General features: G+C 35.8%; 1 protein-coding gene across 15 annotated transcripts in view; it reads left to right on the top strand.

The window, feature by feature from the left end:
• Positions 1-19,400, top strand: part of DGKH (diacylglycerol kinase eta) — a 175,323-nt gene that overhangs the window by 116,016 nt on the left and 39,907 nt on the right. For all 15 annotated transcript variants that reach the window (XM_023621645.2, XM_070239822.1, XM_070239823.1 and 12 more), the window contains 5 exons: positions 2,554-2,638; positions 8,837-8,922; positions 12,727-12,826; positions 14,363-14,636; positions 15,426-15,536. In XM_023621645.2, the coding sequence (XP_023477413.1) occupies positions 2,554-2,638; positions 8,837-8,922; positions 12,727-12,826; positions 14,363-14,636; positions 15,426-15,536 (656 nt within the window). The remainder of the gene's footprint in view (positions 1-2,553; positions 2,639-8,836; positions 8,923-12,726; positions 12,827-14,362; positions 14,637-15,425; positions 15,537-19,400) is intronic.

The following is a 19,400-nucleotide window of genomic DNA, read 5'->3' as shown; positions in this document are numbered from 1 at the left end:
CCAATTCTGTGCTTACTAAACCATGTGGGATATTTTAAATGGCTTTTTGTTGCAAATTTAAATACCACTGTGTCTTTGCATCCTAGGAAATCTGCTAGACATTTCCTCTGTCTTGGGTGAGCACTTTTTCCCTTTGTGTTGTAAAAATTGATTTCTCCAGGTGGTTAGCAGAGGAACAGTGCCCCCATGGTGAAATTCCTTGATACAGACCTGCAAAAAACACAAGAAGAAAAAAACATCAAGGAGGCTTAAAAAAACTAGAACCATTATTAGAAATATAAGAATATCTTGTTCCTTTTTTTTTTTTTTTTTTTTTACTAATTTAAGAATACCATTTGTAAAGAACGGGTGAAAAAAATTGCTGTTTAATGTTACTCCAAATTACATAAGCTTTTTTCACATATATCAGTTGATTTGACTCTCAAAACGACACTTTGGGGTGGCTAAGAAAAGCATTATTATGAGTGTTTTGCAAAGATGAAAATTGAGGCTTGTGGAGACAAAGAAAGTAAGAATGACTATTTTTTGTCTGCCTGTCATTTCTAGTTGCTTTACTTAATAAAGTGTCATCTTATTTAATCATCACTACACAGTTAAAGACAGCTAACATTATAATCCCCATCTTACAGGTAAAAATACTCAGGAGATTTTTGTATCATCAGTGTCACATAGCTAATAAGTAGTAACACTGGCACTCTAAACTGGAATCCAGCCTTAGTTCCCAGGGTCTTTCCTCAACATTGCACTCTCTCCTTTTTTAATGCGTGTATGCACCAAATGGTGCACCTTACCGTCTGGCCGCTAACTCTGCTTAGCTGGTACCAATACGCATCCTTTCCTGACTGGTGCTGCCACTTTCTCCTGTTTCTTCAGCTCCAACCATTTTCTATCAAGGGAGGAGGTACAGCTTGAAAGGTGCAAGGAACTTAAGACTTATTGGGTGGATTTCCTTTTTTTTTTTTTTTGAGGAACAGTAGCCCTGAGCTAATTGCTGCCAATCCTCCTCTTTTTTCTGAGGAAGACTGGCCCTGAGCTAACATTCGTGCCCATCTTCCTCTGCTTTATATGCGGGATGCCTACCACAGCATGGCTTGCCAAGCGGTGCCATGTCCGCACCCAGGATCTGAACTGGCGAACCCTGGGCCCGCCAAAGCAGAACGTGTGCACTTAACCACTGTGCCACCAGGCCGGCCCCTCTTTTCCATTTCTTTAACTGTCCTTCCACCACAGAAGTGTTTCCAACTATAAGGAACTTGACTTTCATGTTTTCAATTGTGGTTTTCCCTATTTGTATACTTTCAAAGTTTAATTATTTTATGTATTACTTGTAACATGTCTGTTTTCTGCACTAGAATATAAGCTTCATTAGAGAAGTCTTATTCACCGTTGTATTTCCAGGCACTGGAATAGTGTCTGTCACTTTGAGAAGTTCAGTATATATCTGTTGCATGCATGAATGAATGAATGGCTTTTTGTGCTCAAATATATATTTCTTTATAGTCTATTCAAGTCATGAATTGAATAGTAGCTATGAGTAACTATTCAATTTATACATCCTAATGTATAACCTAAGTCTTTTGGGGGATTTTCTGGGAATTTGGATTGTTATGCAAAGACATTAGTCTGAGTGATACATTAGGCTCTGTTTAAATACTGATGCTAATCTTGGGATTTTCCTCCAGGTTCTCTCACTGGCTTCAGCTGTGATATGCTTTTCTTAAAATTCATGTGTTACAGTACTGCTTTTATTATGCTTTGTGTCTTTGTAAAATCTTTATTTCACATCCTGTTACTGACAACAATAATGTCCCTACTGAATTGTTCTTCCCAAATTTTGAAATTATTATTTTAGATAGAAGACTGGATTTATCTGGAGTTGATTGCTTTTCTCTAACACCAAATGATTCAATGTTTGGTTTGAAATTAATATTTACAGTTAATTGAAAAGAATGTGTTTTAGTTAAGTGTTATTTCTGTTAATATTTTCCTCTCAATCCCATGCTTACTTTCTTAATTTAAGAAGGGATATTTAGCTGATTTTCATTTCATGTACGTATAAGCTGACTTGACAAGACTGATTGTTACGTGGAGAATGATGATTTTTCTTTTCATAGGGGGTAGCATTTATTTAACCTAAGACATTGTTTTAGAACTTTGGGTTGTGACCCATTAGTCATTTGTATAATCTAGTTAGTAAATTACAGTAAGCATTATTTAAAAAGTGAAACAGAAAAGCATAGAAAAGTCAGAATGCATTGCACCTAGTGAAGAAGGAAGTGTTGTTGCATACGTACATTTCTTACTGTGGATCATGGCCTTAAAAAGTTTGGATGTCACTAACCAGAGAAATGGTAAGATATGGAAATCATAAATTATGAATTCAGCATTTTATAAGATTACCAAAATTCCATCTCTTTCTCCATTTTTGGTGGTTTTAAATACAATAAGGCATAGTTCATGAATATATGTGCATATGTATATCTATGAGGTGAGAACAAAGTCAGTTTATTAAATTTTTAAGGAACTTTAGACCAAAGATTTTTCTTCCTTCAGGTGGAGTATAATGACCTATGAACTCAAATTGCCACCAAAGGCTTCTCTACTTCCAGAACCTCCAGAAGCATCTGAAGAATTTTATGTAAGACTTTAACCTTTTACCTGTTTATCTTTTGAAAATAGGGGTGAATATCTTGAACAAATAAGAAAACTTATAAGATATGGTAGCATATTTACTTAATTTTATGTTTTATTATTTGGGGTATGGTCTCATTGACTTCTTCTAGTCCTCTCCCCCAGAGGAAATAATCCTTCCAATCTAGGTTAGAGTCCTACACATGGGGGGTGTGAACTTAGCTGCATCGCTCACCTTCTGGGCCTCCGTTACTTTATCCGTAGAGTGAGGCCACAATGTCGTTAGGATTAAATGAGGTAATGAATGTGTGGAAAGCACCAGGCATGCAAATTCCCCTTTTCTCACCGCTGATAGTTCTTGAATATTCCACCTGCCTGCTCCCTCTTACCAACAGGGCTCCAGGGAAGGCCAGCTGATGACAATTTCCTGTTAGCTTTTACTCATCTTCTGTGTCATCCATGAGCACCTGTTAGGGAGCCCCGCTCCCTTAACAATCTCCAAACACACCACTATGCGTGGCTGGGGTATTATATAATTTCTCTCTTCCTGCTCTGTTGAGGGTGCATCAGTACAGGTCTGCAGGTTAAGCCTGCTGATCAAGATAAAACTAAGGAAGAAAGCTCAGTTCGTCCCATCCCTGCTTCAGACCATTAACAACTACAGTTATTAGGCATTTTTAAAGATTCAGTATTCTGATTAAACCTCAAAGCATTGGAAATTTAAAACAGAACTTAATTTTCAAAGAATTATTCTCTGATTCATTAAGACCATTTGATCTGTGATAGCTTATTTTTCCCTCTAGGAAAATTCATCTGTTTATTTTACCATTGAAATTCTTGTTTCGTCATTAAGAAAATTATGATCGTGTCAAAACTAAAGGAAGGAATGATAACTAGAAACATGGGGATATTCCTTAAAGAAGCTAATTCTATTTTCAGAAAATAGAAAAGTAGCAAAAACTGCTTCTAAAATATTTGGAAAATACAAAAGTATATAAAAAAGAAAATTAAAATCCCACTTATAGTCACTCACCTTCATGGGCCTCCTCTACTTCCTCTGTAGAGTGAGGCTGCAATGCTGTGATAATCAAAGATAATCACTATGAAAGATGAATATATTTGCTACTTTATTTCCAACAGCATTTTTATTTATAATGTTATTTTATTCACTATAAACATAATACATGTTTTTACAAGAACTAGTCTTTTTTTCTTAGTTATATTTTTGTAAATGTTACTAATTTTCCCTCCGAGAAGACAAAAGGGGGAATTCTTTTGCTGTATTTACTTCAGAGATGTCCATTTCCTAGCCTCTAAATTAAAGGTAGACAGTTTACTTTTGTCACGTATATAGTCACTAAAGATGAGATACAATTGTAACTACATGAAGGGAACTTATTTTTTTTTTCAGTACAAAAGGTTTTTGAATGAAACTTCATTTATTTTGGTTTCTTATTAAAACTTATTTTCTTAACAAAGGGATAGCATGCTTTAAGGTTACGGGTTAAATGGATGTTCTGCCTCATTCTGCTCAGTCACCATGTGTGACTTTTATGCCTTGAAAACTACAGTGAAAATAAGTTAAACCTTCCTTTTTAGGTTAAACCTAATTTTCCAGCTTGTATTTTTTTAAGTATTCATTTTGGATTCCCTTATGCATGATTGTGAAATTATTATTATTGGGTTTCTTTTCAGTTTTCCTTAAAAGGACACAAAATGTGATTGATCTTTCTAATTATTAACTATTAGCATTCTGCTGTCATTGTAGAATTATAGAGCTTAAGGAGTTGTGACAGTTTGTTGAGCAATTCCCTGCGTCCATAATTAAGTAATTCTGTTTGCTGTTATATTTTTTAAACACTGTAAAAATAGTGACTCTATGATTTCCTTCAGTAACAATGATTCTATTGTTTAATGCTCAATATTAGAATATTTCTTGTTTATGTTTAATCTGAAATCCCCATGCCATTATGTTCTCTCCTCTAGCCCTTTGTGAATGAATATGTACCCCTCCACTGACATCATGCTTAGCTCACTCCTGTTCCCACCTCAGGTCTCAGCTTGGGTATCACTTGCTCCAGGCAGCCATTTCTCATCTCCCAAGTCCTAGTACTGTGTCCTTCCTAAGGAGTTCCCTAGCTCTCTTTACTTTCCATTTTCTTAGTATTATCATACTGTAAAGATCTGGTAGTGTGTCTTATTCACTCAGCATTATATTGTCCTCTGGCACTATGACTGGCACAAAGCAGACAGTTAATAAAAAATTCTTATTGTTAATTTTTGAGCTAAATACCAAACTCTTTTGGAACAGTGGGCATCTTGGCATCAGAGCCCTCTTGCCTTGTCTGTTTCTTGGAAGCCAGATTTCAATTGGATTATAAGCTTTTTGATACAGAGCTCCTATTTCTGGTCTCTTCTTTATCATACCCCAATCATACTAGTCTAGTAAATTAACAGATGTTTGTTTATTAATGCTAAGATAATCAAAGAGAGGATGTGAGCTGCTGCACCCCAATCAACTCCCTGAAAACACAGAAGAGAATGGCCACAAATCTCTGGAAACAAAGTTTTTCCTACTAGTGCATTTTTAAATTTGCTCTTATAGATTAATCAAACTTTTCTCCCTTCAATTCTATGTTTTCTAGCTTCTTGGTAATAGCGTGCTGAGAAGTTGTAACTTTATTCTTTCTTTCATTCATTTAACAATATTAAGTGCCTACTGGTGCCTAGGACTGGAAATAAGAGTCTTACCCTCTGGATTCAGGCACCTTAGACTAGTGGTTCCCAAGCTCTGTGCCAGGGCACCAGTGAGCTCAGAGGGCTAAAATGAGATATTTTTAAATTTCAAAGACAACATGGTAATACTCAACATCTGTTGAACACCGCACAAACTACTAGCTTGAGGTAGTTTACAGTTTAAACATTAGGTTGCGATGCATTCCTTTTAATGACGTCATAGCTTTGTAAGCTGGTCTTTCAGCAGTTGCTGTGATAAAAAGCAAACACCATGCAAAAATCAGTGTAAATAGGAAATGAGTGTGTCATGGTTCATCTGACTCCAAGGTTTGGGATGTATACAGTGCCCACAGGCTCACAACTAGTTATTTAATAATGAAATAAGATATTTTTTCTTTTAATTTGTATTTACTTTTTCAAATGGCTATTAAGTTGTTAGGACATAAATACTTATTATGTTGTTTGGATTTAGCTACTGTTAGGTATTTCTTTTGGCCTAGGGGCACTGTGATGAAACTCTTAAAGACATTAAGGATGCCATGAGTGCAGAAAGTTTGGGAATCTCTGGTCTAGTGGGAAGAACAGACCAGGAAATGAGCAGCAATGTGAAAGGGATTTACAGGGTATAGTGGTTGCACAGAAGAGAGAATTCTCAGCCTGGCAAGTTCAGCGAAGTCTTCGCAGAGGAGGTTGTTCCCAAAGTGGATTTTCAGCACAAAAAAGAGAAGTCGGAATTAGCCAGTTGAAAAAGAGCATTACGTAGAGCTTGATGGTAAGGACCCTGGTGCATCTGGGGAGCTGCAGGTAATTCCTTAGGTTAGAGCATGTGGTGGAAGCGAAGAGCATCAAAAGACGTGACAGAGGAGAGGAAGGGAGGGCTCGGATTATGGAGAGTCTTGGAGTTATGGAAGGGCTTATGTGTTAGCTGGAGAGTTTTGACATTTTCTGGAAAGTAGGAGGGATATCCTCTGACTTGTTAAGCAGAGATGTGGCATGATCTGATTTGTGTTTTAGAAAAAAATCAGTGTTATGAAGTGGAGAATGGTTTGAAATTGGGCAAGAGAGACATAGGAAGCCCAACTAGGGGGCTGTTAGAATGATACAGTTGAGAAATGACAAAACTTATATTTGACAAATGCAGTTAAGCAAAGACCAAGACTGACTTGGGGGGCAGTGTGGTGGAAAAGCCCCAGAGTCCTCAGACCTGGCCCCCTAACTTGTCTGCCTTTCATTAGCCGTGGGTCTTGGGAAAATCACGCAACTCAGAGTTCTAGATTCCTTGGCTGTAAAACAGGATAAAAATTAATGGGATAAATATATACATAGTACTTAATCACAGTGCCTGCTACACAATAAAAATGTTATCTATTATAATTGTCTTACCTTTCTGACTCTGCTCAGTGACTACATAATAGGTTAATAAGTGACATCAATAATTTTATCCCTGGGCATAGAGGTTATTTCATTTTCCTCTGGAAGAGGTTGTATTCTTTGCCTTAGGTTATTTTTAATGGACAGAAACTTGGATTTTTAAGTGTAAATTCAGATGGAATTAATGATAGTTTAAAATATTTTCCTCAACCTTAGGCTTTATGTCAATCTACCCTGTAAGGAAAAGAAATAAAGTGAATCTTCCTGAAAAATATTTCTTCACTTTTTTAAAAGATGTGTTTTCATTTTCTGATCTTAACTGTAAAGATGCAGTTTTTAATGTTTAGACCAGGAAGGAGATCAATAAAGTGGACTTGTGAGTTAATACAATATTGTGTGAAACTTCGAGGTACCTCCCTTCCTCTTTGTTTCGTGTAAAATTTCTTCTCCGTATGCGGTTTGCCTTTGAAGGAAGGAAGATAGAAATTTAGAGGAGTAACGTTCTGATTGGCCACTGGTGGAATTGGATGTAAATCAGGAATGAGATCCCTTTGGGAAGAGGCTGGTCAGGAAGGCTTTACTTGCTGGAGGGTGAGTGGGTGGAGGGGAGCACCGAGTGTAACTGAATCCTCATTTAAGGCTCAGTAAACTGATGCTGACTGGTAAAAGGCAATGAAAGGATACCTGAGCCAGGCAGAAGAACATAGGAGGGCAGCTTGAATAGAGCAGATCATTTATTTTTGAGCTGTGTGACATGGGATATATTTCAGCCCAACATTTGCTGGAAAGCTCTGACTATGAGGCTGTTTAAATATTGTGCACATTTTTACATATTAGGAAGATGTGTTGCTTCAACAGAATGTTATATTTTGAGTCAAATAGAAAAGGGGATATAGGACTCCTGTAGCATTTTATTTCATTATTTGAGAGAAATATTTATTTACATGATTGTATGATGTGCATTTAGCATTTTAAAAAAATTTTTTTTGAATTACACATACAGAAGAGTGTACATGTTATAAATGTACAGCTTGGGAAGTTTTCTGCAAACTAAATGAACCCATGTAATCAACACCCGGATCACAACAGTATTCCCAGCGGCCCGTGAGCCCTCCTCAGGCCCCCTTTCATTCACCGTCCCCACCTCCCACCCTAATAATCACTCTCCTGATTTCTAACAGCATAGATTAGTTTTGTCTGTTTTTGTACTTTATAAAATAGAATCATTTTGTGTGTACTCCTTTGTTTCTGAATTCTTTCATTGAACATTATGTTTGTGAGATTCGTCTGTATGTGGCATAGTTGTAGAGCATGCATTCTCATTGCCCCAGAGTATTCCATCACACGAATATACTACAGTTTTTGATCTGTCCTACCGTTGAGTGAATGTTGCCATGAATTCTGGTACCTGTCTTTTGATGAATGCATATCTGCATTTCTCTTGGGCATATATGTGAAAGTTGAATTGCTGGGTCCTATGGTAGGTATTAAGCGTATGTTCTGCTTTAATAGATACTACCCAGCCGTTTTCTAGAGTGTTTGTATTAATTTGCTCTCCCACCAGCAGAATAGGAGAGTTCTGTTGCTCCACAACTTTGCCAATACTTGGCATTTTCCAGTTGTTGTTGTTGTTCTCATTTTAACTATTCAGATTGCTATTACTATTCATTTTAACTATTCAGAGATGTAGTGGTGTCACATTGTGGTTTTAGTTTGCATTTGCCTAATGCGGTTGAACACGTTTTCATCTGATATCTTCCTCTTTAAACTTATAGTCTTTTGCCCATATTTTAGTAGATCATTTGGGTTTTTTTTGTACTGACTTGTAGGAATTCTTTATGTGATCAGCTATGTGACATTTAAAAAAATTGTATGCGGTTTTTTATGGATTTTTCTAAAAATATAAATTAAAGTATTCCAGAAACTAAAAGTTTTTCACAGAAAGGAAATATTTTGTATAATGCCTCTTTTATATATTTCATGATAGCCATTGCCCTGTGTCACATGTGTCATGGATGGTCTCATTTTTGAATCAGTAATAACTGAGATGTATAAATGCCAGCAACAGTAATACAGTGTAGGTTTTTTCTTTTTTCAGATGACAATTTATGAAGACTCAGTTGCAGCTCATCTTACAAAAATCCTCAATTCTGATGAAGATGCAGTGGTCATATCATCTGCCAAGTGAGTTGTGAAGTTCAAGTCAGGAAATAGTTTTAGGGTGAAAATGAAAGGAAAGCTGGTTCCTACCATTTACGTCATTTTAGTGTGACTTGTTTTTCCAAAAAATATTTGTGAAGTAGCTTATAGAATTAGATAGAATAAACTTGGTATTGGTTTTTTAAAAAAATCACTGTAGCATCTTATTTGCAGTGGAGTATATTTAAAGGGTATTTTTGATGCTTAATTTGTAATATTTTTGTCATAAAGGTGAAATAAGTGTTTAGAAGTTAATTAATCTAAGCTCCTATTTAAAGAAGTATTTGTGATTAATTATAGTATGGGAAATACATTTCATTATAATCCATTATTTCCATAAACACTACTGTTTTGCAATTGTTTACATTGGTAAAGGCAAAATAATGATCAGATTTTTCAAAGTGACATTTCTCATTTTATGTTTAAATTGCATAATTATGTTTTAGTTCAAAGTTATCAGATTTTAATTAAGTTGATTCCATACATGGATCCAAAGCTACTTGATTTTATTATTAATAAAATAATAACATTTTATTAAATGTTGCCTGGTTGGAATTGAAAATTTAGTTTTGAAGCATCCTATACTGATGTTGTGAGAACTGGAAAGTCAGGTAGAGGAAGAAGGAGTGAAACCAACTGAAATTTTCAACTGATAAGCAAAAGTAGAAGAATGCTTTAGGATTCTGGCTTAGCACAGAAATGTTACTATTATGCAGAAAGAGAAGAGAGAAAAGAAGAAGAAGGAAAGAGAGGATGTGGGGAAGTGATGGAGGAAAAATGCACAAAGTGGGATATACTTAATTTGCAAGGAAGTCAAGGAAAGACAGGATAAATCATTATAAACACATTTGCTTATGACAAAGGTACAGAGATAGTCACAATTGCTTTTGATGCCATAACCCTTAGGGATAGGAAACAGGACTGAGCAGCAGGAAGAGAGTTGAATGTCTTAAGGCAAGGGAAGCACACTGGTTTCCCTGGCAGAGGTGGGCTCCAGATCCTCTTTGATGAGCAGTGCTGTACAAAATGTACACATTCCAGTTTGTCCCGGGCCTCAGCAGTCCTATTTTCTTTCCCATCTCAGGCCAAATTCCTGTACCAAAGTGACTTCCTTAGGTACTTCCTAAGTTACTTCTACAAGGAAGACGTTTGCTTTTGCCAGCCTTGCCCTATGAATCAAATGCTTCTTTATAGGACATTTTAGAGGACATTGCTAGAAAAGGTGGAAAGTTGAAATGGAAACTTTTTTAAGTTATAACAAGCTATAAAAGAATTATTCCTGCCACAACTAGAAGGACCCACAACTAAAGGTATACAACTGTCTACTGGGGGGGATTTGGGGAGAAAAAGCAAAAAAAAAAAAAATAGAGAGAGATTGAGAGAGATTGGCAAGTTGTTAGCTCAGGTGCCAATCTTTAAAAAAAAAAAAGAATTATTCCTTAATGCAGTTAAGTAAATATTTTATCTGGCTGCCTTTCATAGTTTGGATGTTAGCGAAGCCTTAATATTGACCTTCATATGTATGATGTATTTAATTACTGCCTCCTATACATTTTATATATAAATATATTTTAATTTTAATTTTTTAATCGAGATATAATTATAAAATTGTTTTTTTCCCAAATCAAATCTTATACAGGATCCCAATATTAAAAAACTTAAAATTCTATTTTGTTGGCATTAATGAATTGGATAGGATTAAATTATTAGTCATTTATGGGAAAAATTAAGCAGTAAGGTTATAGATGACAGTTATAGTGTTAAAGTAGCATGCCATTTTTATTTAATTAAAGGCAATTTCCTTACAACTGTCTAAAAAAAACCAAATGCAGACATAACTGAAAACTACGTCAAGTCTAGTCCAAGATGTGCACCAAAAATAGTGAATTCTAAAGTAAAAGCTGATGTATTATTTGTCTCTAATATCTCTAATGGTTATTGGAGATTTAACAAATTATATCCTATATTTCTAAATGAAGTTCGAATCAGCATTTGTGGAATCCTTGAAGTATTTCTTCAAAACAGCTTGAAAATCACTGGCGTAAGTCAGAGTATTGCACTAAGTAGGAGGAAATCTGGAGTCCTCGTTGAGTCTCAGCCATTCGCCCGCTCTGTGACCTACGTCTGTTTTATCAAGTGTAGGAATGGAAAGAATGCCCATCTTTCCTCCCTCATGGAACTGTAGGAGAACTCAGTTGAGCAATAAAATAAATATAGAACTTATAAATTACAGAGAGCTATATTAAATCATGGTATCGTCCCCTCATGTTTCCCCAATTACATTTCAGGTCTTTTCTTTGACCTTGGCCTGACTGCGTTCTAGGCTCTGCTCTTAGCCTGAACTGTGGATTTCTCCCCACTAGCTCATTTGCATCTCAGCAGATTCCATTCCAACCCTGGTCCCCTCTTGTCACTCGTCTGTGCTCCTAGCCCTGTGTAGCTGCCCTGCCTTTACAATCCTGGATTGAAATTCAGGGGGATTTGCCAGAAAGAGATTCAAGAGAGAAAAGAGAGGAGACTATATAATAACTTTGTACCAGTAATATGATATATTTTTAAGTTAATTCGAGCTTAGTCTGAATGTTACTTCTTCAGAGAAGTTATTTCCACCTTACCTAAAGTATACTTCTTGCCCTGCTTATCTCTCTGGCTCCCTGCTTATTTCTCTGATCGCACTTTACCTGACTATGAGCTTACGTATGTATTTGTTCACTATCTGCTGCTGTAGAATGTAACCTCCATGAGACAAGGATGCCTACAAGGCAGTAGGCAATAATAAATATTTACTCAATGAACGGATGAATTGATACTGGATTTCTCCGTTTGTTTTTCTCATCATCAAACTCTATCCTCCAAAGCTTTGTCAGTGGACATTGGGAATTCCTTCCAGAGTAATCTGAAGTAAATTTAGAAATTTTTACTCATATTCAGAATAACCTCTGATCTCTTTTTTTTTTTTCTTCTACTTTTTCTCCCTAAATCCCCCCAGTATCTAGTTGTATATATTTTTTTTCAGTTGTGGGTCCTTCTAGTTGTGGCATGTGGGACACCGCCTCAACATGGCCTGATGAGTGGTGCCATGTCCGCACCCAGAATCCGAACCGGTGAAAACCTGGGCTGCCGAAGCAAAGCGCATGAACTTAACCATTTGGCCATGGGGCCGGCCCCAATCTCTTTTTTTTAAATGAAGTATAATTGACATACAATATCCTATTAGTTTCCTGTGTATCATCATAGTGATTCAATATTTGTATACGTAGTCATTTCTCAAAGGGAGATAGTCAAATGGCCAATTAGAACATGAAGAGATGTTCAACGTTATTAGTCATCAGGGAAATGCAAATCAAAACCACACTGAGATGACACTTCACATCCACTAGGATGGCTAGAATCAAAAATCAGATCCCAACAAATGATGATGATGTGGAGAACTCTCATACACTGCTGGTGGGAATGTAAAATGATGCAGCTGCTTTAGAAAACAGTGAAGCATTTCCTCAAACTACTGAATGTGGAATTAGCATGGAACTCAGCAATCCCACTCCTAGGTATCAAGTTACTTTTATTTAAATGATATAGAGCAAGGTTTCTTCATATATCCATTTATCACTTAGAATGTCTCGAACTTGTCGAGGACGTGCTACACAGCAGGTAGAGCTATGGTTTATATAATAAATGATCTCAGTATTTTGACAATTTGCCTAATTGTGCTTATTTTTAATATGTTTATAAATCAAAGCAAACAAGCCTCCTGAGTTTACTGAATTGCACAATTTCTTTTCCTCAAAGGATACTGTGTGAAACTGTAAAGGACTTCGTTGCCAAAGTAGAGAAGGCACATGAAAAAACATTGGAAAATGCTGTCGTAGCCGATGCCGTGGCCAGTAAAGTAAGGACACAATCAAAGCATGAAAGTTTTTTACTGACAGTGTTAACATTGAACTGTATTTTTACAGCTAAACTGATTAAGTGGTTTTCCTGCCAAAACATTGTAATCAAGAGAAAAAATTACTTTTGAGTCAGAGATGAGGGCTTTAAAACATTCTACTTCATGGTTACCCTTTAAGATACAGGAAAACGGCATTGCTGAAGAGTGTCCAACAAACTGAGTTTTATAACTCAACTCCCTTTTCCCCCCGATTGACGTCTCAAAGGAGAAATGCATGATAGTCCGGTCAAAGGGGGAGAATGCTGGGCAGCTGGTGTTCCAGTTGGGAGAAGAATGGCTTTCCATTTTCAGGAAAATTTTGGCCAGTCTGGTTCCCTCCCAGCACGGTTCCTCAGATGCCCTAGACATTATGGTCCTCTGTCCCTTTCAGGGTTCTGTTTCTCGCATTGCCCTTTTCTTTATAGACTTTTTTTTCCTCCATGAGCTTTCTGAGGCTAAAATAAGAACAGCTTACTGAACCTTAAAAGCTACTGTCTTTGCTTTCATATGCTCACGACGGGGCATTCTTACAGAAGGCTTGGGTGCCTTGGGCTTGTAAAGGAATGATCTCGCCCCAGAATCGCGTTGTAGATGGTGCTTTAATTGTGTGGAAGGAAAAAAAAATAGAACTAAACATACGTTTGAAGTTTTCAGTTCTTTCTCTTGCTTTTCTGCTCTGTGGGGAGCTTGAGAAAACAGAAACCTTCTCTGGTCACACTTTTTTCTCTTAACTATTTCTGCTGTAACTTTGTCTTGGCATGTCATCAAAGACAAATAAATGCAGGAGGAAAAGGACTGGAAATTGTGTGGAGATAAAAGGTGTATTAGCAGTTGCATCAACAGTGTCAGTCCTAAATGTTCCATTGCCCTTAGTAATTGGAGAAAAGCAGAAAGAAACAAGGGCTGGGTGCTTGCTTTTCTTTCTGCACTTTTCTTCCTTTTCTTCTTTATCCTTGTACATTTTCCTTTTTGCTCTTTCTTTGAGCCAATGATCCCTTAGACACTGTTCAGTCCTTTGCAAACCAAAGCTTTGAAGGCAAGCTACTGAGACTCAGCCAGACCTGCAGTTTAGGATGTTCAAAATGGTGCCATAAGTTGATTACATAAAAAAAGAGTTTATGCAGTGTTTTGTATAATGTATAGCAAGTTTTGTATAATGTATAAATTTTTTGTGTAATCTATCACTTTATAGTAAAATGTTTGTTGCTTTCTTTTAAGGAGAAATAGCTATACAAAGATTATAAAGATTTTCACCCATGAAATGAAGTCTTAATGGTTCTGGAAGTATAAATCAATAAATTTACATAATAATTGTGCTATTTTTAAAAAATTATAAATTATTTAATTCATAAGCTAAGTATAATTTATAATAGATAGCCAATTAATGGTAAACTTCAATATAGACATCTTTCCTCTAGTATCAGAAACTATTAATTTAAATCGTCATTTTCCTTCTCCACTAAATGGAGACTCATTACTATATTTTTGTTTTCTTAGTGTTCAGTCCTAAATGAGAAGCTTGAACAGCTGCTCCAGGCTTTGCACACAGATTCCCAGGCTGCTCCTGTCCCGGGAGGCGTCAGCCCTGTCATTGTAGAAGAAGATCCTGTGGAATCTTCCAGCGAAGAATCCTTGTGTGAAAGCAGGGAACAGCTTTTATATGACACTACAAAACCTTCCTCCCAGAAAGCGGTCAGACCAAAGGAAATAATGTTGCGGGCAAACAGTTTAAAGAAAGCGGTGAGGCAAGTCATTGAAGAAGCCGGAAAAGGTACACATGAACAAAACCAGCCTTTGAAGAAGTTAGCAGTGTTCCTATTGCAAGCACAACGGAATTTTCGTATTAGTCAGGCTGGATGCACTTAGAAAACTTTTTTCAGACAAGATGTAAGATAAAGCCCTTAGAATGAAATTTGTACTTAGTACTATTTATTGTTTTAGTAGTAGGGATCAGCATATTATTGATACGTAAAATAAAATCTCGGAGATAAAGTACACTGAAAACATTGAAATAAAATTGGAAATTAAGTAATATTTCTAAAATTCTCCATATTTTTTACTTAATTGGAATCTATTGAATTCTTAAATAAAATCAAACCTGTAAACTATTTGGGAAGTATTTTCTTAACGTTTATTTCTTAAATGTTTATGTTGCTTTTTAAAGAGTTTATAAAAGTTCCACCTATATTTTAATTTTTGTGTTAATGTAATATATATACTCTTAGAATTTTAGTAGTAGACTAAAAGTTAACTTTAATATCAATAATATTCAAAAACCCTTTACAGGTTGTAACTTGTAACTGGACTTGTATGTCATTCTCTAAAATTCTTATATTTTTTTCTTCTGATAAAAATATAATTTTGACAGTTGTAAATATTTAATTTTATAATCTCTAGTACTTACAGACATCACTCCTACGTTTATTGCCAATTAGTGTTTATTTGTGAATATGGAATTTCTTTTGGTTTATGTTTCAATTTTCCTTTCCTAAGCATTTATTAATATTTACAGATTTTATTTTTACTTGTCCAAACATACTTTTCTTCTTATTACTTAAAGTTATGGATGACCAGACAGTTCACCCCTGTGAACCAGTTAATCAGTCATTTGATTACGATAGTACAGAAACAGATGAATCTAAAGATGATGATGCAAAAGAGTCATTAACTGGTAAGAAAATTATGGTAAAATTATTGTGGAATTAAATAAAATATAATTCTTCAGTTTTTGAAAGGCTTTTCAGTTTGAAATAAACTATTTGTATTTTTATTTTTAACAAGGCTTTTCAGAAGTTAAAGCTTAGATATTCATGAACACTAAAATAATAAAGGTAACAGACTATTGTTTATTAGTCTCACATTCTTTTTTTATCATATAATCTGGAGATGATCATAATAAGCTAAGGATTATGGAAAGAAACATGGCTAAATATCTTAATTTTCCTGAAGAAAGAAGGAAGAAACTCCTAAATCAGCAGATTTTTTTTTCTTTTTGGCTGAGGAAGATTTGCCCAGCGCTAACATTCACTGCCAGTCTTCTTTTTGTATGTGAGCTGCCGCCACAGCATGGCCAGTGAGAGATGGGGGAGTGTAGGTCTGTGTCCAGGAACTGAACCCGGGCCACTGAAGCAGAGCGTGCCAAGCTTAACCACTAGGCCACTGGGGCTCACCCCTAAATCAGCAAATAGTAACCTCTTTTAGCCCACAGAAACCTTTGAGAATTATATGAAAGCCCCACATGCATAAAATTTGTCATTTAAATAACGTAGAAGTCCATTGAGTTATATTGACCAGCCTAGATAGTTGATAATTCTTATCACTAAATTAATCTTTAAAATCATAGGACAGGGGCCGGCCTTGTGGCTCAGCGGTTAAGTGCACATGTTCTGCTTTGGCAGCCTAGAGTTCACTGGTTTGGATCCCAGGTGTGGACGTGGCACCACTTGTCAAGCCATGCTGTGGTAGATGTCCCACATATAAAGTAGAGGAGGATGGGCATGGATGTTAGCTCAGGGCCAGTCTTCCTCAGCAAAAAGAGGAGGATTGGCAGCAGATGTTAGCTCAGGGGTAATCTTCCTCAAAAAAAAAAATCATATGACATCTGGTTACAGTCCTATCTCTACTGAATTTATTTTTGCCAGAAAATTAGTATGTGGTTGCTTGAAGAATATTAATGATTTCTCTACCTTTTAGGTTTTAATTGAAGATGAATTTACACTTTTAATATTTCATATTGTATAAGGGAAAATTTCTAATTTATTAGAATAAATCAAAGCAAATATTAAAATATTAATGAAGATGAGAAGATAATATGAAAATAATTACATAGTACAAATGAAAAATCAGTGCTATTATATCAGAGCTGTTTGCAATCACTAAATTTTTGCTTTTCTTTCATTACATATAAATTTGGGCACATTACCCAAGTTGTCTGTGGTTTCCTCATTCGTAAGATGGGGATAATAATCTACCTACTCACTGTGGAGGTTAAATAAGTTAATGTACGTAAAGTGCCTAGAATAGTGTCTGGTACCTAGTGCCATAAAGGAGTGTTTGCTGTCATCATCCTGTCATCATCATTATCATTGCTACTACTGCCACGGCTGCTGCTACTGATTCATTAACTTTGAAATAATAATCCTTAATTATCTTTAAAATTTTAGAACCTTTGAAATTAAACCATATAGACCTCACATGCCTGGTGTACAGCCAATGCACGCATATTCCACAACCTTAGCCCTTTTAGACTTTATATGTACCTGTTCCAGCACACAGCCCAATTCTATCACCTGAGGCTTTTAGACCTTAGATGTCTCTGTTGCAGCATATAATCTAATGCAGGCATATTTTATAACCCTCTTGACAGATGGGCATTGAGCCTTTGGACAACTCCCTTTCAATGCATCACACTCTTATGGTCAGCTAATTTCTAACAATTAGGTTAGAAAGTTTTTCTTTTTATTGAGCTTTATATTTTCTTCTTTAAATTTGCATCATGACTACAGTTACTATTTGTAAAGTTTTATGTATGATAATGTTGACAGTAACACCTACTGGCATTTGTGTAGTGCTTTATGGTTAGTTTAAAAGCAATTTCACACACATTATTTCATAGTATTGAAGATGATTCTGCCATGTGGCAGCTCTTAAATGATACTGAAAACAGTTTTCATGGCATCATACTTCTTCCCACACTTTATATCTCCTTTTCCAGATTCTCTCTCCTAAATTCCTCTACCCATCTTTAATGTGAAGACTTCAAACTTTTTGTTTTTTTGGTTATACCCACGTGGGCAATATGATGCCCCATTAAAATAGCATGCCCCATTTTGAACAAAATTCTCCAGATATTTCTGTAGTGTAATACACACTGATACACATACACTGCTCATTCTGGACATTTCTGATGTGATAAAGACTACCTGAGATTTCTTTTTTGCCTTGAAATATTATATAGTAGTACTATATAAAGCTGGTCTCCTCCTGCTGTTTTTGTGCAAGTGATTTTTTTAAACTAATTGTAGTAGTTTACACTCATCCCTTTGAACTTGCATCTTTTTGATTTGGACCTATCATTTCATCTTGTCAAAATCTTTTGAAGCTCGAGTCTCTCATCTCACGTTTACTTCACCTGGAATTAGATAAGCAGACCTTCTATATTTTCATCTGTCAAAAAATGTTGACTCAAGCAGGGCTGGCAGTCGTGTCCTCACAGCATGTTGCTCGATAATTCCCCCTAAGATAATGGGGGGCTCTCTTCAGAGGACTGGTTTTTCAGCACTCATTGCTAATGGTTTTCCAACCAGCTACCTTCTCACCTTACTATACTCTCATGAACTTGACACTTCACTGTGGTCTGCGAAGGAAACTAAAAGATACAGATATAGAGCTATAGATATCGCTATGGAAGTAGACATAGATTATACAAGTCTTTAACGGCACAATATTTGATCTTATTTTTTGGCTACTAATCCAATTTAGTGGGAATCAGTAGCAAGAGAAGTGTTTCTGCATTATATAATCCTTAGTTTTTGAAGCACATTCATTAAATTATGGAATAATTTATATGTCTTGAGATGTACAAATAACACTATATTGATAGGATCAATGAGATGTTATGTTTAAAAAGAACCATTAAACATTAATTTGGTTACCTGCAATAGAACATCAATCTTAGTCACTAGGATGTTCTCTGCTTTTTATCAAAGATGAATATCAAAAGGTTGTTTTTATTAGAAATTAGCTCCAGGGCTCCCATCTGTCAGAAAAAAGGATGGCTGGTCTGCTGCTTTTCTTTTAGTGTAACTGGACTGTTTTTGAACAAAGAGAGTGTAAGATTAATACAGTTAGTCTTAAGGAGAGTAAAGATAATTAAGTTTTATACTATTTTTAAATTGAGTTTGAGGATTACTGTTTTTTAAAACAGCTGCCAATAGCTCCTAAATTAGTTAAAGGTACTATTTGCTCTCCATTAAATTGTCCCAGTTTAGGTAGAATTAAATCTCTCTTTTTGTTGTTTGTTTTGAGAGTAATTCTGTTTTTTAATAATTTTAAAATGTATTGAGGTTTTACAAGAATATAAGAAAACTGTTTGGGGCAAATCATTGTTTTGAATAAATAATTGAGAAGTGCAGGAAAAGGATATTGGTTTCATTTTTTAAAAGAATGCTATTTTTCAAGGCCTGGCCCAGTGGCGTGCAGTGATTAAGTTCGCAGGTTCCACTTCAGTGGCCCAGGGTTCGCCGGTTTGGATCCCAGGTGCAGACCTACACACCGCTTGTCAAGCCATGCTGTGGCAGGCATCCCACATATAAAGTAGAGGAAGATGGGCACAGATGTTAGCTCAGGGCCAGTCTTCCTCAGCAAAAAGAGGAGGACTGGTGGCAGATGTTAGCTCAGGGCTAATCTTCCTCAAAAACAAACACACAAACAAAAAACTGTTTTTCCTTCCATTTATAGAATAAAATGTTAACTCAATTTTTATGTATTAGCTCTGGGAATTATATTAGTTAAATTCGATCATTCACCCAACATG

The sequence above is a fragment of the Equus caballus genome, chromosome 17 (genome assembly GCF_041296265.1).
Source record: "Equus caballus isolate H_3958 breed thoroughbred chromosome 17, TB-T2T, whole genome shotgun sequence".
NCBI classification, from domain to species: Eukaryota; Metazoa; Chordata; class Mammalia; order Perissodactyla; family Equidae; genus Equus; species Equus caballus.
The sequence above is the reverse complement of the archived record's forward strand: the minus strand, read 5'-3'. Positions and strand labels throughout refer to the sequence as shown.